The sequence below is a fragment of the Mirounga angustirostris genome, unplaced genomic scaffold (genome assembly GCF_029215605.1).
Source record: "Mirounga angustirostris isolate CCGP_5_RB_7025 unplaced genomic scaffold, mMirAng1.0.hap1 SCAF_9, whole genome shotgun sequence".
Classification (NCBI taxonomy): domain Eukaryota; kingdom Metazoa; phylum Chordata; class Mammalia; order Carnivora; family Phocidae; genus Mirounga; species Mirounga angustirostris.
The window spans coordinates 34573210-34597107 of record NW_026991717.1 but is presented as its reverse complement, the minus strand read 5'-3'; the positions used below and the strand labels follow the sequence as shown (position 1 = coordinate 34597107).

Below are 23898 nucleotides of genomic sequence, written 5' to 3'. Positions count from 1 at the left end.
AATTATAAAAATTCCATTACTGAAAAGTAGATTAACTAAAATGAAAAATTCATTGGAGGGGCTCCAGTACAGACATAAACAAGTAGATAGAGTGGAAAACACGAAATGAGTATTTCAACAATGAAAGGCCCAATACTTCCCAAGTTTCATGAAAAACACTAATCTACATATCCAACAACCTTCACAAACTCCAAGCATGAAAAACTAAAAAGGATCTGCACCTAGACAAATAATGATCAAATTGCTGAAAGACAAAGAATAGTTCTTATATGGTCCTAGGGTCCTGGGATAGAGCCCCGCATCGGGATCCCTCCTCAACAGAGAGTCTACCTCTCCCTCTCCATCTGCCTCTCCCCCCACTTGTGCTCTCTCTCTCTCAGATAAAGAAAATTGTAAAAAAAAAAAAAAAAAAAAAAAAAAAAAGAATAGTTCTTATAAGCAGAGGAAAAGAGATGAAACACATACCATATAAAGGTTCCTCAATAAGCATAACACATAATTTCTCCAAATAAAACATTAAAACAGTGGAGTTATATATTCAAATCACTGAGAAAAGCCTGTCAACCAAGAAATCTGTGTCCAGTAAAACTATCTTTCCAAATTAAAGGAGAAATTAAAACATTTAAATAAACAAAAATTGAAAGAATACATTCAGCAGATGGGCCTTACAAAAAATACTAAATGAAGTAATTCAAGCTGAAATGAAAAGACACTTGATAATAAAGCAAATCTATATGAAGAAATAAAGACACAAGTAAAGGTAAATGTAAACACAAAACAGAGTATAAATATTTTGTTTGTAACTTTTTCCTCCTACCTTGACCTGAAAGACAATTCCATAAAACAATAAATATAAATCTGTGTGTATGGATATACAATGTAGAAAAATATAATCTATATGAAAATAAAAGCATAAAGGAGGGAGAAAGGAACAGAGCTATACAGAAGAAAATTTTGCATATTACTGAAATTAAGTTGGTAGTAATCCAAACTCAATTGTTATGTTAATCAGAATGCTCAGGAATACCACTAAAAAAATAACCAAAAAACCCAAAAAAAAGAGACAACAACAAAATTAAAATGATATGCTAGAAAACATCTCTTTAACATAACAGAAAGTAGTAATGGAAGAATACAAGACATAAAAAAGCATATAAAAAAAAAAAAAAATGGCAGGTGAGCCTGGGCGGCCCAGTTGGTTGAGCATCTGACTCTTGATTTCGGCTCAGGTCATAACCTCAGGGTTGTGACATCAAGCCCCACATCAGGCTCCATGCTGGGGGGAAGGCTGCACAAGATTCCCTCTCTCCCTCCCCCTCTGCCCCTTCCCCACCTCATGCAGTCACTCTCTCTCAGAAAAGGAAAAAAATTAAGTAAAATTAAAAAGTGGCAGACATAAATCCTACATTATAAGTAATTACATTAACTGTAAATGGATCAAACATTCCAGTCAAAAGATAGATAAATGGCAGAATAGATTTTTTTTTTTTTAAGGATCCAACTCTATGCTTTCCCCAAGAGACATACTTCAGAGGTTCAAAGTCACAGACAAGTTCATAGTAGTTCTATATCTACTTTACCTACTTAAAAAATTGAAACTTTGTTTAAAACTTTCCTGCAAACTTATCAGATAAAGGGCTAGTATCCAAAAATCTATGAAGAACTTATCAAACTCAACATCCAAAAACCAAAAAATCCAGTCAAGAAATGGAAAGAAGACATGAACAGACATTTCTCCAAAGAAGATATACAAATGGCCAACAGATACATGAAAAAATGCTCAACATCACTTGACATCAGGGAAATACAAATCAAAACCACAATGAGATGCCACCTCACACCAGTTAGAATGGTTAAAATTAACAACTCAGGAAACAACAGATGTTGGTGAGGATGCGGAGAAAGCAGAAACCTCTTACACTGTTGGTGGGAATGCAAACTGGTGTAGCCACTCTGGAAAACAGTATGCAGTTTCCTCAAGAAGTTAAAAATAGAGCTACCCTACAACCCAGCAATTGCACTACTAGGTATTTACCCGAAGGATACAAACAGTGATTCAAAGGGGCACATGCACCCCAATGTTTATAGCAGCAATGTCCACAACAGCCAAAATATGGAAAGAGCCCAGATGTCCATCAACAAATGAATGGATAAAGAAGATGTGGTATATGGGGCTCTGGGTGGCTCAGTTGCTTAAGCATCTGCCTGTGGCTCCGGTCATGATCCCAGTGTCCTGGGATCGAGCCCTGCATTGTCTGGGTCTCCCTCCCCCTGCTCTTGTTCTCTCTCTCTCTCTCTCTCCCTCCCTCTCAAATAAAAAATGTTACACACACACACACATATACACACACAGGAGTATTACTCAGCCATCAAAAAGAATGAAATCTTGTCATCTACAACGATGTGGATGGAACTACAGGGTATCATGCTAAGTGAAATAAGTCAGTCAGAGAAAGACAAATACCATATGATTTCACTCATATGTGCAATTTAAAAAACAAAACAGATGAACATAGGGGAAGGGAAGGAAAGATAAAATAAGATGAGAGTTGAGAGAGGCAAACCATAAGGGATGCTGAACTCTAGGAACAAACTGAAGGTTGCTGGAGGGGAGGCAGGTGGGGAGAAGGGCTAACTGGGTTATGGGCATTAAGGAGGGCACTTGATGTAATAAGCACTGGGTGGTATATGCAACTGATGAAGCACTAAACTCTATCTCTGAGCTAATAACTTAAAAAAAATTTTTAATAAAATAATAAAATGTAAAAAAAAACACCTTCCTGCAAAGAAAAACACAGGCCTAGACTGTTTCATATCAATTCTAACACAGATAGTAGGGGGAAAAAAGTTCTACACAAACTCCTCCAAAATTATAAGACATCCCAACTCATTCCCATGAGGCCAGAATTATCCTGAGACAGATGAAGGAAGGAAGGAAGAGAGGGAGGGAGGAAGGAAAAGAAAACTTATCAAAAATTCTAAACAAAATTTTAGCAAACCAAATCCAGTAATATATTAAAGGATAATACATCATGAAAAGTGGTGTTTACCCCAGGAATGCTGAAATGGTTTACCAATCAAAAATCCAGTGATCTAACTCACCGTATTAACAAATTATTCTTTGTAAACCATATGACCATCTCAAATAGACACAGAAAAAGCATTTGACAAAATTCAACAACCATTCCTGATAAAAATTCTAAACAAAGTAGGAATAAAAGGGAATGGTCCTCAATCTAATAAAGAGCATCGACACAAAACCAATAGCTATTATCATACTTAATGTTTAAAGCTGAATGCTTTCCCCCTAAGACAAGAATGTTACTTTCACCACTTACATTCATACTGGCATAATCAGTGAAATCTGCAAGGAAAAAATATCCAGATTGGACAAAAAGAAACAAAACTGCCTTTTTATTCATAAATATGATTTCTTATGTGGAAAATCCAATGAAAACTTTAAAAAAGCCAGAATATTTGTATCTAGCCAGTTTGTAGAATACAAGATCAAAGTGCCAATATCAACTATATATATATTAGGAACTAACAATTGAAAACTTAAATACCATTTATAAAAGCATCAAAAAATACTGACAAGTATAACCTACTATATATGTTAAAGTCCTCTACATTAAAAACAACAAAATACTACTGAGAGAAATTAGAGACGATCTTCATAAATGGGAAAATAAACTTGTTCATAAGTCAGATGACTTACTATTGTTAGCATATATCAGTTCTCTCCAAATTAAACTACAGATTTAACACTTTCCCAATCAAAGTCCCAAAAAAACTTTTATAGGAAACTCACAATTTAGTTCTAAAATTCATATGGAAATGCAAAGGATAGAATATCCAAACTAAGCAAAAGAAGGATTAATACAACTAATTTCAAAAATTATTATAAAGTTACATAATGAAAGTAGCAAAACACTATCATAAAGACAAATGAATCAACAGAACAGAAGAGAGAATTCAGAAATAAACCCACATATATATGGACAATTTTTTGACAAAGACACAAAGGCACTAAGGTAAAGAATAAAGACCTTCTACAAAAAATAGTCTTGAAACAAGTAGATATTCATAGGAAAACACTGGATCTGCGTGGCTTAGTTGTTAAGTGTCTGCCTTCAGCTCAGGTCATGATCCCGGAGTCCTGGGATCAAGCCCCACATCAGGCTCCCTGCTCAGCGAGAAGCCTGCTTCTCCCTCTCCCACTCCCCCTGCTCGTGTTCCTGCTCTTGCGGTCTTTCTCTCTGTCAAATAAATAAATAAAAAATCTTTAAATAAAAACAAAAAACACTGGATCTATACCTTATACCATATATAAAATAAACTCAAAATGGATCACAGACCTGAATGCAAAACCTGAAACTATAAAACTAATGAAGAAAAAAAAAAACACAGAACATCTTTGCAACCATGGGTTAGTCAAACTTTTCTTAAATATGATACCAAAAGCACAATGCATAAGAGAAGGAAAAATGGCTAAATTGGACTTCATCAAAGTTTAAATTCTGCTCTTCAAAAGGTACTATTAAGAGCAAATCTGAGTGAATCTGAGCAAAGTTTCACCAAAGAGGTGAAAGATTTGTACAATGAAAACTGTAAGACACTCATGACAAAAACTAAAGAAGACACAAATAAATGGAAAGATAGTCTGTGCTCATGGATTAGAAGAATTCACATTGTTAAAATGTCCACACTACCAAAAGCAATCTACAGATTCACTGCAATTCCTATCAAAATTCCAGTGGCATTGTTCACAGAAGCAGAAAAGACAATCCTAAAATCTGTAGAGAACCACAAAAGACCCCAAATAACCAAGGCAATCCTGAGAAAGAACCAAGCTAGAGGCATTACACTTTCTGATTTCAAATTTTATTAAAAGCTATAATAATCAAAACAGTAGAGTACTGTAAAAAAATATATATACAGATTAAAAAAAAAAAACAAAAAAAACAGAATAGAGAGCCCAGAAATAAACCCACACATATATGGTCAATTAACTTGGGACAAAGGAGCCAAGAATATCCAATGGAGAAAGGACAGTCTCTTCAATAAATGGTGCTGAAAAAACTGGACAGCCACACGCAAAAGACTGAAACTGTATCCTTATCTTATACCATACACAAAAATCAAGTCAAAATGGATTAAAGACTTAAACATAAGACCTGAAACCATAATACCCCTAGATGGAAAGATACCAGTATTAGAGATGATTCTGGGGGAATGACACCAAAAGCAAAGTAAACAAAAGCAAATATAAACAAGTGGAACTACACCAAACCAAAAAATTTCTGTAGAGCAAAGGTAACCAACAACAAAATAAAAAGGCAACATATCAAATGGGAGAAAATACTGGCAAATCATATACCTGATAAGAGGTTATATCCAAAATATATTGGGAACTCAACTCAACAGCAAAAAAAAACAAAGAACCCAAATAAAAAATGGGCATTCCTCAGGTTTAAAAAAAAAAAAAATTTTTTTCCTATAAAGATCTACAAACGGTCAAGAGGTATGAAAAGGAGCTCAACATCACTCATCATTGTGGAAATGCAAATCAAAACCACTATGAAATAACACCTAATACCTGTTAGAATGGTTATTATCCAAGAAAGAGATAACGACTGTTGGCAAGGATGTAGAGAAAAAGTAACCCGTGTATACTGCTCATGGAAATGTAAATTGGTGCAGTCACTCCAAAAAAAAAAAAAAAAACAGTATGCTGGTTCCTCAAAAAATTAAAAATAGAAATACCAGGGATGTCTGGGTGGCTCTACCAAACATTTTAAAAAGAATTAATACCTATTCTCATCAAACTATCCCAAAAAATACAAGAGGAAGGAAAGCTTCTAAATACATTCATGAGGCCAGCATTACCCTGATGCCCAAACCAAAAAAAGACAACACCCACACACAAAAAATCCAGGCCAATATCCCTGATGAACACAGATGCAAACACCCTCTACAAAATATTACCAAACCACAACCACATACCACGATACATTAAAAAGATCACTGACCATGATCAAGTGAGACTTACTCCAAGGATGTAAGAATGGTTCAGTATTCACAAATCGATGTGATACACCACATCAACAAAACAAAGTATAAAAATCATATGATCATCTCAGTAGGTGCAGAAAAACCATTTGACAAAATTCAAATTCCACTGACAATACATACTCTCAAAAAAGTGGGGTTAGAAGGCACATACCTCAACATAATAAAGACTATATATGAAAAACCTACAGCTAACATCATACTCAATGGTGAAAAACTGAGAGTTTTTCCTCTAAGATCAGGAACAAGACAAATATGTCCATATTTGTAGTATATGTTGAAATGTGAAATTGTGATACCTCCAGCTTTGTTTTTCTTTGTCAAGATTGTTTTGGTTAGGGTGCCTGGATGGCTCAGTCGTTAAGTGTCTGCCTTCGGCTCAGGTCATGATCCCAGGGTCCTGGGATCGAGTCCCACATCGGGCTCCTTGCTCCAGGGGAATCCTGCTTCTCCCTCTCCCACTCACCCTGCTTATGTTCCCTCTCTCACTGTGTCTCTCTCTCTCAAAAAATAAATTAAAAAAATCTTTAAAAAAAAAAGTTATCTAAAATATATTAAAAAAAACTTCTAGGGGTGCCTGGGTGGCTCAGTTGTTAAGCGTCTGCCTTCGGCTCAAATCATGATCCCGGAGTCCTGGGATCAAGCCCCGCATCACGCTCCCTGCTCGGCGGGAAGCCTGCTTCTCCCTCTCCCACTCCCCCTGCTTGTGTTCCCTCTCTCGCTGTGTCTCTCTCTGTCAAATAAATAAAAAATCTTTAAAAAAGCAAACTCTACAACACCAAAAAAAAATAAATAATCCAATTAAATTGGGCAGAGGACCTGAATACATACCGATGGCCAACAGACACATGAAAAGATGATCTATATCACTCATTATCAGGGAAATGCAAATCAAAACCACAATGAGGTATTACCTTACACGTGCTAGAATGGCTATACTCAAAAACACAAGAAATAATAAGTGTTGGTGAGGATGTGGAGAAAAAGGAACCCTTGTACACTCTTGGTGGAAATTTAAATTGGTACAGCCAATATGGAAAATAGTATGGAGGTTCCTCAAAAAATTAAAAATAGAAATACCATATGATCCAATAATTCCACTACTGGGTATTCACCCAAAGAAAACGAAAACACTAATTCAAAGAGATATAGAGATATATGCACTCTTATGTTTACTGCAGCATTATTTACAATAGCCAAGATATGAAACCACCTAAGTGTTCATCAATAGATGAATGGATAAGGAAGATGTGCTGTGTATATACGAAGGGGTATTACACAGCCATAAAAAAGGATGAGATCATGCCATTTGAGACAACATGGATGGACCTAGAGGATAGTATGCTAGGTGAAATAAATCAGCCTGAGAAAGAAAAATACCGTATGATTTCACTCGTAAGAATCTAGGGGAAATAAATAAATAAATAAAAAGCAGAATCAAACCTATAAATAGAGAACAAACTGATAGTTCCCAGAGAGGTAGGGGTGGGAGGTTGGGCCTAATGGGTGAAGGGGAGTGAGAGATAGAGGCTTCCACTTATGGAAGAATAAACCATGGGAATAAAAGGCACAGCATAGGAATATAGTTAATGATATTGTAACAGCATGTATCAGGATAGATGGTAGGTAACTTGCGGTACACACAGCACAGTATTATAAACGTGTGGAATCACTAAGTTGTACACCTGAAACTAATATAGCCTGTCAATTATACTTAAAAAAAAAAAAGAGGTGGTTAAATCTGGGAGAAAATGTGTGCAAACACATATGTGATAAAGGACTTACCCACTACACAAAAAACTTTCAAAACACAGTAAGAAAACACAGTAAAAAGTTGGACAATAAATTTTGACAAACATTTCACCAAAGAAGATATGTAAAAGGCAAATAAACACATGAAAATGTGCTCACAGCGTTAATCATTATAGAATGCAAATTAAAACCTCAATGAGATACCACTACATATATATATGTGAATGGCTAAAATTTAAAGGAATGACTATCAAGGATTAGCAAGGATGTGGAGTAACTGGAACTGACACACACTGCTGGGTGAGAATATAAAATGGTGGGTACAATCACTTTGGAAAAATTTGGCAGTTTCTTAAAAAGTTAAGCATATACCCTATCATATGACCTAGTCATTCCACTCCTAGGTATTTTTTTTTTAAAAGATTTTATTTTTTTTATTTATTCATGAGAGACAGAGAGAGAGACAGAGGCAGAGGGAGAAGCAGGCTCCCCGCGGAGCAGGGAGCCCGATGCGGGACTCGATCCCAGGACCCTGGGATCATGACCTGAGCCAAAGGCAGACGCTTAACCGACTGAGCCACCCAGGCGTCCCTCCACTCCTAGGTATTTACCCAAAAGAAAATGTGTGTCCACACAAAGACTTACAGAGTTTTATATGTAATAGCCAAAAACTAGCAACAATCTAGATATCCATTAACAGGTGAATGGATAAACAAAGTGTGGTACACCCAGACAGTGGAATTCTACCTAAACAAAAGGAATGAATTACTGACACATACAACAACATGGATGAATCCTGAAATAATTTTACCAAGAGAAGTCAAACATAAAAGAGTACATAATAAATGATTCCATTTATATAAAAATTAGTTTGTAGAAAATACAAACTAATCTATAGTGACAAAGTAAGTGGTTTCTTATAGATGACTGAGCTGGAAAGGGTTAAGAGAAGAATTACAAAGAGATATGAGGAAACTTTAGCGATAATGGATATATTCAGTATCTTGACTGTGGTGGTGGTTTAACTATTATGTATACATGTCAAATTTTATCAAATTGTACATTTTCAGTATGTACAGCTTAATATATCTCAATTATACCTCACAAAATCCCTTTTAAAAAGTAAGTAATATGAGGCACCTGGGTGGCTCAGTTGGATAAGCATCTGACTTCAGCTCAGGTCATGATCTCAGGGTCCTGGGATTGAGCCCCACCTTGGGTTCCCTGCTTAGTGGGGAGTCTGCTTGCCCCTCTCCCTCTGCCCCTCCTCCCATTCATATGTGCACACTCTCTCTCTCTCAAATAAATAAAATCTTTAAAAAAAAAATAAGTAACATTACCTTTTCCTTTCATCTCTAAAACAAAAATGGTGTATTCTCTATCCTTTCTACCTTTGGTAATATTACTTCTAAAACATTATAGAACTAAATTTTTTCCCCATATTCTTTACATTTTCAAACTTAACTCTTAGAATTCAATACTAGGCACAGATGCTAAAGTTACAAGGATATAAATATATTGATAAGAGTATTTTCCCCAAGAATGAAGGGAGGGAAATCGGAGGGGGAGATGAACCATGAGAGACAATGGACTCTGAAAAACAAACTGAGGAGGGTTCTAGAGGGGAGGGGGGTGGGAGGATGGGTTAGCCTGGTGATGGGCATTAAAGAGGGCACATTCTGCATGGAGCAGTGGGTGTTATACACAAACAATGAATCATGGAACTTTACATCAAAAACTAATGATGTAATGTATGGTGATTAACATAACAATAAAAAATTAAAAAAAAAAAAAGAGTATTTTCCCCAAACACCTAATTCCACAACCCAGTTACAGACAGGAGTCCTGCCCCTGCTATTTCCCTTTACAGGGGGATACCTATGACCCCAATCATCTCCTTCTTTATCACTATTACCCAAAAACACCTTTGAAAAAATAATGCCACTGTCACACTTTTAAACTTCCACACTGCCTTTTTTGCTTTCCATCTTCCATTTTTCCTTGGTAACTAAAAATGATGTCTATACTTCTAGTTTCATTTTCTCACATCTACCAAATTTTTACTTTTTATTTTTCAAAGATAAACATGTCAGAGTATATCAGTTTATACCTTATAAACATACAAGAGTAAGAAAAGTATTTCTACGCACTTACCTCAAGTACTGGTCCAGCTCCAAGAATAATTTGTTCCACTCCACTGGCAAATCCCTTCTGACTGAGAGCAGTAAGGTGGTGAATAAGAAAGTTTGTGCTTTGAGTCTTCCCAGAACCACTCTCTCCTGAAATCACGATGCACTGATTCTTTTTGCGCTGAAGCATGGCATGATAAGCTACATCAGCCACAGCATAAATGTGGGGCTCCAGTTTTCCCAATTGGTGGTTATCATACATTTTGACATATTTGGGATTATAAATAGGAAGAAACTTGAATGGGTTAATAACTATTAGAATACTGCCAACATAGGTATAAATTTTTTCATGCTTAAAGCGATTTCGTAGGTTTTCTAAAAGCGTTTTCTCATTCAAATCAGGTAAGCTACATAAATCATCAAAGTCTTTCTGTTGAGGCTGTGGAAGAAAACCCCGTTCCATCATCCTTCGGCGTTCTTCTGTTACCCGTAGCCATGACTGCAGACTACCATAATGGATTGATCCATCAAGGTTTTTTTCTCTCAGAAGAAAGCGATAGTCCTCTCCACTCAGGCGATTTTCCAGAGCCATCCGGGGCCACAACATCATTCGCTGAACTGGACAGTCTGTTGGATTGAGGATCCATTCTTCTCCACCAAATTCCTTTACTTCTGCAAGAACATAACATTTCGTTTTGTCAAGATGAAGTCTGTTTATAAGAGCGTCAATCACCTCAGCAGCTGTGGAGTTTTTTCTGGCAGGAATTGGACAGTAGATAGTCCCTTCTGAAATTGTCCCAGGATATATATGTAATGTATGTTCATTATCCTCAAAGCGTCGTCTTCCTCCATCATTTATATTCATATTGGACCCTGTCCCATCAGCATGGACAGTATGTGTTCAAGACCGTGCAAACCATTTTCGTGGCAAAAGAACTGTAACATAAAAAGTTTGAAACATTTACACAACATATTACAAATCTTCACTTCCTGATGCTCAAAAAGAAAGGCTTAAATCATTTCATTACATCTTTTAGAACATAAAATCCTAACTCTTAGTCTAGAAACAGTCTTGAAAACAGTCTCATCAAGACCACATATTACATTTTATTATCCAAATCTGGACACTTTCTAAAACAGCAACTTGCCAAAGATTTTTTCCATGTTTTATTATACTAATAATTTAAAATCCAGAGTGCAAATAAAAATTATTTTGTCCTCCACTATCTCAAATGTTTCTGAAGTACCTGAGATTGTGGAGTCAAGTTCTTTCTTTATATATGAAGAGCCCCAGCAAAGCTGAATTAAAATGGGCAGAAGAATCATGCAAATTTAATCACTCTGCATCCAAAAGCTCTTATGAATAAAGAAACAAGAAAGAATGCCATCAATGAAGCCAAATTTTTGTGAAATTAAAAACAGTAAGAAGATGAAATTAACAACACAGGAAACAACAGGTGTTGACGAGGATGCAGAAAAAGAGGAACCCTGTTACATTATTGGTGGGAATGAAAACTGGAGCAGCCACTCTGTAAAACAGTATGGAAGTTCCTCAAAAAGTTAAAAATAGAACTACTTTATGACCAGCACTACTAGCTATTTACCCAAAGGATACAAAAATACTAATCAAAGGGATACATGCACCCCAATTTTATAGCAACATTATTAACAATAGCCAAATTATGGAAAGAGCCCAAATGTCCATCGACTGATGAATGGATAAAAACAGGTGGTATGTATGTGTGTGTGTATAATGGAATAATATATATATATACACATATATAAAATACATGTTATATTATATATATGTAATTATATATATATATATCACATATTCCTATATATATATTCCATATATATCTATAATGGAATATTAGCCATAAAAAAGAATGAAATCTTGGGGCATCTCGGTGGCTCAGTCGGTTAAGTGTCCAACTCCTCATTTCGGCTCAGGTCATGATCTAAGGGTCCTGAGATCCAGCCCCGAGTCTGGCTCCCCACTCAGCAGGAAGTCTGCGTGAGATCCCCTCCATGTCCCTCTGCCCCTCCCCCCACTCATGCACACTCTCTAAAATAAATAAATAAATCTTTAAAAAAAAAAAAGGAATGAAATCTTGCCATTTACAACAACATGGATAGAGCTAGAGAGTATTATGCTAAGTGAAATAAGTGAGCCAGAGAAAAACAAATACCACATGATTTCACTCATGGAATTTAAGAAACAAAACAAATGAACATGGAGGGGGGAAAGAGAGGCAAACCAAGAAACAGACTCTTAACTATAGAGAACTTATGGTTACCAGAGGCAGGGGGGCGGGGGTTACTTAGGTGATGGGAATTAAGGAGGGCACTTGTGAAGAACACTGGGTGTTGTATGTAAGTGTTGAACCACTAAAATCTACAACTGAAATGAAAGTTACACTGTACGTTAACTGAAATTTAAATAAAAACTTGAGGGCAAAAAACAAGATGAGATCAAATAAACAGAAAAACTAAACTAGATGAAATTATAACTAAAAGAATAATAAGAGAAAACTGCTATAGAATAGAATTTCAAGGACTTTTGCGCTCTGACTCTCCACCTCCCCTAAGTGGTGAGTTAAGGCAGTCAGCAATAAGATCCTGCCACTGGCTTGCTGAACAAAGCTGATAAAATTATTTTTTTTTAAAGATTTTATTTATTTATTTGACAGAGAGAGAATGAGAGAGAGAGAACACATGAGAGGGGATAGGGTCAGAGGACGAAGCAGACTCCCCGCCGAGCAGGGAGCCGGATGCAGGACTCGATCCAGGGACTCCGGGATCATGACCGAAGGCAGTCACCCAACCAACTGAGCCACCCAGGCGCCCAAGCTGATAAAATTATACAGCAAAATACTATTATAAATTTTACTCAACCTTCCCTTTTCCTTCAAGGCTACTTTTTTATCTAACTTTATTTCATTCCTTTCAAATGTTCTGCATATCCCTCCAATCTTCTCAAACCCCACATACATAACACCTCGAGAATGATTTCAACTTTGGTAACTCACTGAGAAAATAGTGCCTTTTCCAACTCAAAATGTATTTCTATTTTCATCTCATCTCTGCTTTTCCATTCCAGTTTACACAGAAAATAATATTCCACATCCTTTCCAGGGCTAATAAAACCTATTTCTTATCATCTCCATCAGTAACTTGCCCATCAAAAAAACCATTCTCATGTGTCATCCCTCTTTCCCTTTTTAGTTTATTTCACCCTTTAACATATAAAGATGCCATGTTATTTTTATATTTTTTTATTTTTTTTTAAAGATTTTATTTATTTATTTGAAAGAGAGTGAGAGAACATGAGCGGAGTGAAGGGCAGAGGGAGAAGCAGGCTCCCTGCTGAGCCGGGAGCCCAATGTGGGACTCGATCGCAGGACTCCGGGATCATGACCTGAGCCGAAGGCAGAAACTTAACCAACTGAGTCAACCAGGTGCCCCGCCATGTTATTTTTTAAAAATACTTTCAGTTACTTCTTTCTCATACTACTGCATATTTGTCTAAGTCCTCAAATGGAGAAACTTTGTTTCTTACCTTTTTCCTAGATTATCTTTCAAACACAGAGAATATTATGGAACATATAAAAAGCAGTCATATACATGAAAAAATGCTCAACATCACTTGACATCAGGGAAATACAAATCAAAACCACGAGATACCACCTCACACCAGTCAGAATGGCTAAAATTAACAACTCAGGAAACAACAGTTGTTGGCAAGGATGTGGAGAAAGCAGAACCCTCTTACACTATTGGTGGGAATGCAAACTGGCGTAGCCACTCTGGGTAACAGTATGCAGGTTCCTCAAGAAGTTAAAAATAGAGCTACCCTACAACCCAGCAATTGCACTACTAGGTATTTATCCAAAGGATACAAACAGTGATTCGAAGGCGCACATGCACCCCAATGTTTATAGCAGCAATGTCCATGATAGCCAAAATATGGAAAGAGCCCAGATGTCCATCAACAGATGAATGGATAAAGAATGTGGTGTGTGTGTATATATATACACACAATGGAATGTGGTATACAAACACACACACACACACACACACACTGGAATATTACTCAGACATCAAAAAGAATGAAATCATGGGCACCTGGGTGTCTCAGTTGGGTAAATGTCTGCCTTCAGCTCAGGTCATGATCCCAGAGCCCTGGGATCTGGCCAAGTGAGGCTCCCTGCTCAGTGAGGAGTCTGCTTGTCCCTCTCCCTCTGCCCCTCCTCCTGCTCGTGCTTTCTCTCTCAAATAAATAAAATCTTTTTTAAAAATATTAAAAAAAAAAAAGATTTTACTTACTTATTTGACAGAGAGAGAGAGCACAAGCAGGGGGAGTGGCAGAAGGAGAGGCAGGCTCACCGCTGAGCATGGAGCCCGATATGGGACTCTGTCCCAGGACCCTGGGATCACCACCTGAGCCGAAGGTAGACGCTTAACCAACTGAGCCACCCAGGCGTCCCACTGTTTCACTTTTTTAAGTTTTAAAAAATGGTGTCATGTCATATTTAATAGTCTGCATCTCACATTATTTTTTGTTTATAAATGCTGATGCATGTAAAAGTTCATTAACTGCCAAATAATATGCCATTGTATGTAGGTTCATTAATTGTAACAAAGGTACCACAGAGTGGGGGTGGTGGGATGTTGATAATGGAGGAGGCTATGCATATGTGGGGGCAGACATAGGGTCTGGACCTTCTGTTCAAATTTGCTGTGAACCTAAAACTGCTCTAAAAAATTAAGTATTTTTTTAAATACCACAATTTATCAATCTACTGTCCTTCTAGCAAACACTTACAATGTTTCCAGTATTACACTATTAAAGCAATGCTGCAGTTCACATATATGTCTCTTCTTGTGCCTTTGCTGGGCTTTACACCTAGGAGTGGAATTGTATTAACAAAATACTCTCCAAAGTAGTTGTGCCAACTGTGTCACAGCCTGTGTAGAAAGTGCTCATGTTTCTCTCCCTCCTTACCAATAAAAGTTAGTATCGTCAGACTTGAGTTCCTGCCAGCGTTAAGTGCCAAAAAGTATCTCATTACTTTAATTTGCATTTCCCTGATTACTAGTGTGACAAGTTCAACACTTATCCTATCATCTGTCATTTCGACTATGTTGCTTACTCATTTCTGGTTTTTGAGTTACCTTTTCTTTATTGGTTTGAATGAGTTTTTCATATATCCTGGATATTAATTTTCAGTTAAATGTGTGACGAATATCTCCTACCAATCAGTGCCTTAGCTTTCTATTTTGTTTACCTTTTGTTGCAGAGAAGTTTTTATTTTTAATAACCAAATTTATCAATCCCTTACAGGTTATGATTTCTTTTTTAGTAAATTACAGTAACAATAACTACAGTCAGCTCTGTGTGTTTATTTGTACTAGTCATTTTTCTAAGCATTGCACGTTTTATTTCTTAAAATTTCTCTCTGAGGGCTGTTTTGTTGTTGTTTTGAGAGAGCATATGCGTGTGAGAGAGAGAGCGTGCAAGCGAGTGGGGGGGGGAGGGAGAGGGAGAGAGAGAGTCCCAAGCAGACTCCATGCCCAGCACAGAACCTGACTTGGGGATCAATTCCACTACCCTAAGATCATGACCTGAGCCAAAATCAGGAGGTGGATGCCTAACCAACTGAGCCACCCAGGCATTCCTCTGAGGGTTTTTCATCATCATCATCATCATTTTACAAATGAGAAAATAGAAAAATTATGTAACTTTCCCAAAGTCATAACCAGAATGTGATACAGTTGAGATCTGAAGCAGGCAGTCTGGCTCCAACGCCTACATAGCATTATCTCCTGGTATAGTTTTTTAAAATCCCTCTTCATCCTGAGGACATAAAGTTATCTTTCTGTATTTTCTTCTAGAAGGCCTAAATTGTTCTTTTCTCATTTACATATTTAATCCATATAGAATTTATTTTCATAGGGCTCTTGTTTTCATGCCAATTCAGATTAACAATTTTAGTGGCACCACAATCAAGAGTCCAATCTTTCCCCTCTGATTTATAATGCCACCTTTGTCATGTAGCAAATTCCATATAAGTATCAATGTGTTCTGGGTTCTGTATTCTCTTCCACTAGTCTATCTGCCCATCCCTGAACCTATCTTAGTTACTACAGCTCCACAGTAAGTTTTGATATCTGGAGGGCATATCACTTCAATTTGTTCTTCTTTAATGTTACTTTGACTTTTTACCATAAGAATTTTAAGATCAGGATGTCCACTACCATGCAAAAACCTTCTGACATTTTGATCAACACTACACTGATTTCATAGATTGATACTGGAAAACAGACATCCGATTTATCAACTTCCCATTTATCAACATCATGCTGTTTTAAATTACACTAGCTTTCACTTACAAAATTTCTGTCATTTTCATATCCACCTGATCTTTTTCTACCTTAAATGCCATAACTGTTTTTTAATTTAAGGGATATTACTCATCTCCTTGAAAATACTAAATATAAAATTTGATATTTTCAGACTAGTATTTTAATGTCATCCAGAATAAACTGCTCTTAGGATTTTATTTCATATTTTCAGCATTAGATGGCCTAATTTGTTTGAAAATTTAGATTTACAGGTATACTTTCTGATGGAAATTTTGTTTTTCATACATTTACTGAGAACCTACTACTTATTTTTTTTTTAAAGATTTTATTTATTTATATGACAGAGAGAGAGACAGCGAAAGAAGGAACACAAGCAGGGGGAGTGGAAGAGGGAGAAGCAGGCTTCTAGAACTAAACTCAGAAGTACCTTTTTAACAGAAGAGCCCTTATCCATCCTGGCCCATGATTTCCAACACAAGCAGTGGGAGTGAGAGAGGGAGAAGCAGGCTTCCTGCGGAGCAGGGAGCCCGATGCGGGGCTCGATCCCAGGACCCTGGGATCATGACCTGAGCTGAAGGTAGACGCTTAATGACTGAGCCACCCAGGCGCCCCCATCTTCTCATTCTTGAAACTGTCCTCACGTGGCAATTATTTTTCTTGTAATCTTCCTGATAGGCTCACTCCTTTTCTGACTCACTCTTAGAGCTCCTTTTCCATGACCTCACTTTCCAAAAAAAAAAAAAAAAAAATCTCCCAGTTTCTGGTCTCAACCCAGTGTTCTTCTACCTGGATGACTTTACCTAATCCTCTATCTGTAATTTATATCATTACCTGTTATCTATGGAAGTTTCTGCACTACAATGACAGACCATATGGTTCACAAAGCCAAAAATGTTTACTAGGTTGCCCTTAAAGAAAAAGGTTGCTGACCCCTATTCTAGGGTAACCACTAAAAAAAAAATAGAAAAAAAAGTATAACTTCTCAATTAACAGTGTGAAAAAGAAGGAATGATTAAAAAATAATCAATTCAAAAGAAGGCAAGAAAGGAGGGGGGTCCTAGAGTTAGAACAGATGGAACAAATACAAAGCATATATCAGTAACTATACTAAATGTAAATGCTCCAGTTAAAAGATAAAGATTGCCAACAGATTTTTAAAATCCAACTATATGCTGTATTCAATAGACACACATCTATAATATGAGGATACAAGATCTGAGAGTTAAAAAAAAAAAAAAACACATGCATACCATGTAAATTCTAGACAAAAAAGTTGGTATAATCAAAATCGCATCAAGCAAAATTAAAAAAAGAAGTTTAGGGGCGCCTGGGGGCTCAGTCATTAAGCGTCTGCCTTCGGCTCAGGTCATGATCCTAGGGGCCTGGGATCGAGCCCCGTGTCGGGCTCCCTGCTCAGCAGGAAGACTGCTTCTCCCTCTCCCCCTGCTTGTGCTCCCTCTCTCGCTGTCTCTCTCCGTCAAAATAAATAAATGGAATCTTTAAAAAAAAAAAAAAAAAAGAAGTTTAGTTAAATATCTCTTAGGTCCCTTTTAACCCTTTAACACTGTAATTCTAGGTTTAAGCCTGAGACAAAAGTCTCTGGATATTATTGGTGACTCTGAAAAGTAGGAAGTAAGAGGTTAAGGAAGGAGTGGCAGAAGACAGATTGGCAAGTAAGTAAACTAGTGGAGAATGGTCAAATCTGCTACAAAGAAAAAAAAAAAGAAGTATGAGTGAGAGGCACCTGGGTGGCTCAGTTGGTTAAGCATCTGACTCTTGATTTTGGCTCAGGTCATGATCTCAGGGTCATGAGATAGAGCCCAACATCAGGCTAACAACTAAGCTCAGCACAGAGTTTGCGTGTCCCTCTCCGGAGCTCTGTTCTTTCCCCTACTTGCTCTCTCTCCTCCCTATCGCTCTCTCTCTCTCTCTCTCTCTCTCTCTCAAATAAATAAATAAAATCTTTAAAGAAAAAAAAAGTATGAGTGAATCATTTATAAGTTAGAGGGCTTGGGAGCACGTCTTTATGGCTATCAATAGAATCAAGTAGAGAAGCAGAAACTAAAAACTTAAGAAAATGCTAATGATAAGCCAAGGTTCTTTGGTAAGCAAGACTACATGAGATTTAGGTCAAAGGTGGACAGATGCCTCTCTCAGAAACTATAAAACACACTATTTCTTTCTCTTCAAGAATTAAAAAAAAAAAAAAAGAGAAGAAGTTGAGAAGTGGCTTTTTAGGTAAGATGTGACATAAGTGCACATTAGCTGATCTTCATCATTAGATATTATATAGAAGCCCAGTTTTACCTATAGTAGGTCAATGCCAAGTAAAAGTCAAATTGGGTGCTGAGAGAAAATACATTTTCTGGTATTTCAACTAAGAAAAGGTGATGAAAGAAATTATAACACACTATAACACAGGTACATGGACAGCTAACCAGTTTAGCCTATCCCTTTTTCTAGTGAAAGTACAATACTGTGTTTGCCTTTGAAGAACTACCTCCCTTGTCATTTGACACAGTTTGAATGGACTGACCTCATCCCCCAGTTATGGGGGAAGGGTAGTATTAGTCGTGACCCAGGCCCAGCCCATCAGTTTATTCATTCCCCCTAGCAACAGTGGTTGCTCACTGAAATTCCATACTGGAACTTTGCTGCAACTCTTAGGAAAGAAGCATTTTCTTTTCTACTGGGCTGGTTATCTGGAAAGATATAAATCTAGAACTGTTCACAGCCATCTTTCCTGAATGCACAGAGGCCTCTGCGCAGTAAAAGAAAATTAACAAATACGTATAGCAAAGCCTTATCAACATTGTTTGGGCCCCTGAATCTAGCTGTGCCTCAAACTCCACCACTGAACTTTCTCATTAAGTATGACAAGCAATTCTTTTTATCCTGAGCCACTCTGAGTTGGGTTTCTGTTCTCTGCAATCAAAGGAACCCACTACAATAGGTAGCATTTCAGTGCAATACCCTTTGACAATATAGTTATCCCTTGTTATTCAAATTCCTGATATCTAAAAATTTCACAGTCTAAACTCAGGAAAATATATTTAAGTAAACTTTTAGATACTTTCTTCACAACCATGCTATTTGCTTTCCAAACTTGGGGAACCAAACAGATTCAAACAGAGCAGTACCCCGACATCCAAATTCACTATCCAAACTGAAGACTGGATAAAACGGATTTGGATGGGGAAGGATACTTGTAATGCCAGGCATGCAGAAATATGGCAAGGGATGTACAATATACTGTCAAATGAAAAAACTTAAAATATAAAATTATATATAAAGGCATACATATATAAAAAAGGACAAAAATATTAGACTTCTGAGTAATCTTCAAAATTTCTATTTATAGTTTTCATCAAAAATAAGTCTGATGTGCATTACCTCATTTGAGTTAAAGAGGAAATCTGAGACAGGGAACAAACTAATACCTTCCAAATTAGCAAATTAAGGCTTAAAGAGCAAAAAAAAGTCTATGAAAATTTACCTTATGATAAAGATGGCATCCAGCAGATAAAAAGATTATGGATAAATGACTGATTGGGAGAATAAAATAATTTAAACAATCCAAATAAAGAACTAAGCACATTACTGGCACTTACATAGCAATTACACATTGCTATATCTGTTATAAAGAAAATTATTTAATACTTTTTTTCCCTATCCCAAAATAGTTATTTCAAAAGTATATGCTAACAGAGGGCAACAATGCGGTGAGACAGTTGCTGTGGTCGGTAGGGTGTGGTTCAGAATAGGCCAGCTTATGCTGTTATTCACTGGACTGAGTTAGAAGAGACTAATTATAGAGGAAAACTGTGGTGAAGAAAGAAAACAGAGTTAGGGAATACTGAGTTTCCTTTAAATTAGAAGTTCAGTTAAAAAGATAAAAAGAAATAACTAAAGATTTTTAATGCCGTATTTTGCATCTGTGTGCTAGTAAAATTTAATTTTCAAATAATGTTTATGGTTGCTTTTACTTCTTTACCAAGTTCTCAAGGTTATTTCCAAAAAAGAAAAAAAGTAGTGACAATCTATTTCTCTTTACACTCACTTTATCATAGGGATCTACTGATGAATGTTAGTAAGATCATATTATTACCATTCAGTAACAAGAGAGTAGAAGAATCAAAAAGGCATATTCATGTCTAAAAAATAAAAATCTAGTTTCACTATAAAGAAAATAACTCAAAGTAAAAATCTCACCAGTACATATGAAAGGAAAACATTCTACTATCAAGGCAGGGTCCATTTGAGAAAACAACACTGATTTGGATACAGCTGTAAATTTCATGAGAGCTGTAAATTTTACAAAAATAACTGAGAAAGTGGTGTTCAAGAGCTAATACTCATATTTCTTCATTTTTTAGTACTTACAATTAAATTTACAAATAAATATGTAACATTTAGATATGTAAATATTTTTATTTTTAAACTTTTGCAAACTATGTATTTTATAATAACTTTTTTTTTTTCAAAAGTCTCTAAATACTCTTTTTACAAACCCATTTCCTCCTCTTCCTGGGCACACCGCTAGACTATAATTCCTGACCTTCCTTACAGTTAATTATTTGGTACCATGCAACTGAATCCTTGGCCAATGGTATATGGGCAGGGGTGATGTACATCCCTTCAGGGGAACCAATAAGAGCCCCTTAAAAGGAGGGGGAAGCTGCCTTTCCTTGTCTGCTGGAAAATGGAGAAGATCCAGGGTAAAGCTCTAAGGTCCTCTGGGATATAGAGCCATTAGATGGAAGAACCCTGAGTCCCAAGCGACCACATTGAGAAAAGCGCCCACCATCACCCCATCCCCATCCCCATCCACCTACATTGGGCTTTGATGTAAATAAGAAATAAAATTTTATTGTGTAGAGTCACTGATATTTGGGGGTCATTTAGTAATAGCTGTTAAGTCTACCCTAATACATTATTAAAAAAATTTTCCAACCTCCCCCATAAGGAAATTCCTCAATATCCAATCCAACAAAAAGTACTATTGGTCTGTCTTTAAAATATATCCTGAATCAGGGTGCCTGCGTGGCTTAGATGGTTAAGTGTCTGCCTTAGGCTCAGGTCATGATCCCAGGGTCCTGGGATTGAGCCCCGCGTCAGGCTCTCTGCTCAGCAGGGAGCCTGCTTCTCCCCCTCCCTCTGCCTGACTCTAATACATAAATAAAATCTTAAAAAATAAATAAAAATAAAATAAAATATACCCTGAATCTAACCATTTTTTTTGCCATCCCCATCTCTACCACCTAGTTCAAGCCCAATATCATTCTCTCATCTAAATTAGTGAAAGAGTACGATATGCCTGTATCTATCATTGCTTCACTACAGTCTATTTTACACCCAACATGGGGAGTCAACCCTTAAGATAGATCATGTCACTCTCTTATCAAAACCTTTAATGGCTCTCCATAACACAATTAAATAAAACTGCAACCTCTTACTGTGGTCTAACTTCATCTTTCCCTCACTCCACTCCACTGCAGCCTCACTGGTCTTTTTCTGAATTTAAGCTTATTCCTGCTTTAGGACCTTTACACTTCCTGAGCCCTCTACCTGGCCCTTCTTTCCATTCACTGAGGTCTCTGCTCAAATGCCAACTCCTCAGAGAGGATTTTCTTTACTACCCTATCTATAACCCTCTTTCCCTGCTCTATTCTCCTTATCCTGATTTATTTTTAATCAGAGAACCTGATACACTACATAGAATTATATTACTATTTATTTGGTTTTTTGTCTATTGGAAGACTTCCCCACTAAAAGGTAAAAGATTTGTCTTTTCCATCATAGGTATCCACAGCTCAAAAATGTATTTGAAGAAATAACAAATTCACATATGCATTAATTCATGTATTTTAGAAATCATTTTTATTGCTTAGTCACTTTATTAATAGCTTTTTTCTCCTTTTTCCTACTTTCTCATCTATTTTCATCTGTACATATCACTTTATCTGACTTCCTGTAAGAGCTGTTTTTAACAATAATTTGACAATGTCTGGCTTTAAAAATGAGCAAGTAGGGACACCTGGCTGGCTCAGTTGATAGAGCATGTGATTCTTGACCTTGGGGTGTAAGTTCAAGCCCCATGTTGGGTGTAGAGATTACTTAAAAACATAATTTTTTAAAGAATAAATTAATTAAAATGATCAAGTAATCAAATTTCTTTTCTAAGCAGTTAATCAATTTTGCTGATATAGTAAGTGTGCCTAGCAATATATATGGAAGATGGGTCTTAAGAAGATCTACAAATGGCCAATAAGGATATGAAAAATAACAACATCTGTGGTGGATTAGACTATTGTTCAAAAATATTCACTACCTATCCTCAAGTCCAGTGGAGTATACCTCCTCATCCCTTGAACTGGGCTAAGCGCATGACTTAATTTGGAGAGTGGGAGGTCAACAGACATGATGTAAACAAGGTCTCAAAGTATGCTTGCCCAGTTAGCTAGGCTTTCTTGCATTTGTGCCACCACTGTGAGAACATGCATTATCTAGCCTACTAGTCCCAGTAGGAAGATGAGATACACAAAGCAGAGCTTTGCCAGCAGACCCACAAAATCATGACCAACAAATAAATACTTATTGTTGTACTGGCAATTTTCAAGTTGTTTAGTAGCAGTATTAGTTGACAAATACAATTTCATTATTCATCTGAGAAATGTGAATCAAAATCACAATGGGAAACTACCAAACCTCCACCAAAATGCCCTGTGTCCACTAAACGATATGTACAAGAATGTTTGTTGCCACTTCATTCACAAAATAGCCAAAAAACAAAAACAATTAAAATTGCATCAACAATAAAATTAATAAAAGGAATACAATACAGCATTAAAAAAGAACAAATTGCTGATGCACACAACATAAATCTCACAGACATAATGCTGAGTGAAAAAAGCCAAATACAGAGAGATATAAACTAAGCTATCCAATTTACATGAAGTTTACAAACAAAATAAATCTATGTTTATAAACTTCAGAAGCATGGTTCCCTTTAGGAGAGGGAGGCAGGGCACAAAAGGAAGCCTATGGAGTTTTACAAACAGTCTTTATCTTGATCTGAGTGGTGGATAAGCAGATATATACATAATTTTTAAACTGTGAAAACTGAAGACTTGTGCACTTCACTGTATCCTTAATAAAAAAAAGAAAGGAAAAACTTTTGCATAACTAATAAGATTGGTTATTTGAAGCTAAAGTGGTATTCCAAGTAATAAATATTGATTATCAGTCCAGTATTGCATTTATTACTGTATAACTTAATGTCTCAAAATGGGGCACCTGGGTGGCTCAGTCATTAAGCGTCTGCCTTCGGCTCAGGTCATAATCCCAGGGGCCTGGGATCGAGCCCCACATCGGGCTCCCTGCTCGGCGGGAAGCCCGCTTCTCCCTCTCCCACTCCCCCTGCTTGTGTACCCTCTCCTGCTGTGTGTCTGTCAAATAAATAAAAATCTTAAAAAAAAAAAAAAAAAAGAATGTCTCAAAATTACACTTTACTATTATCACTAAATACCTGGGTAAAGTGTAAAAATTAGTATCTAGTTTAAGTATTAATCCAAAG

The 23898-nt window shown here is 36.6% G+C and overlaps 1 protein-coding gene across 10 annotated transcripts in view; it reads right to left on the bottom strand.

The window, feature by feature from the left end:
- MYO9A (myosin IXA) overlaps positions 1-23898 on the bottom strand; it is a 269890-nt gene that overhangs the window by 216781 nt on the left and 29211 nt on the right. For all 10 annotated transcript variants that reach the window (XM_064570198.1, XM_064570206.1, XM_064570197.1 and 7 more), the window contains exon 2: positions 9979-10889. In XM_064570198.1, coding sequence (XP_064426268.1) covers positions 9979-10818 — 840 coding nt within the window. In that variant the 5' untranslated portion in view covers positions 10819-10889. The remainder of the gene's footprint in view (positions 1-9978; positions 10890-23898) is intronic.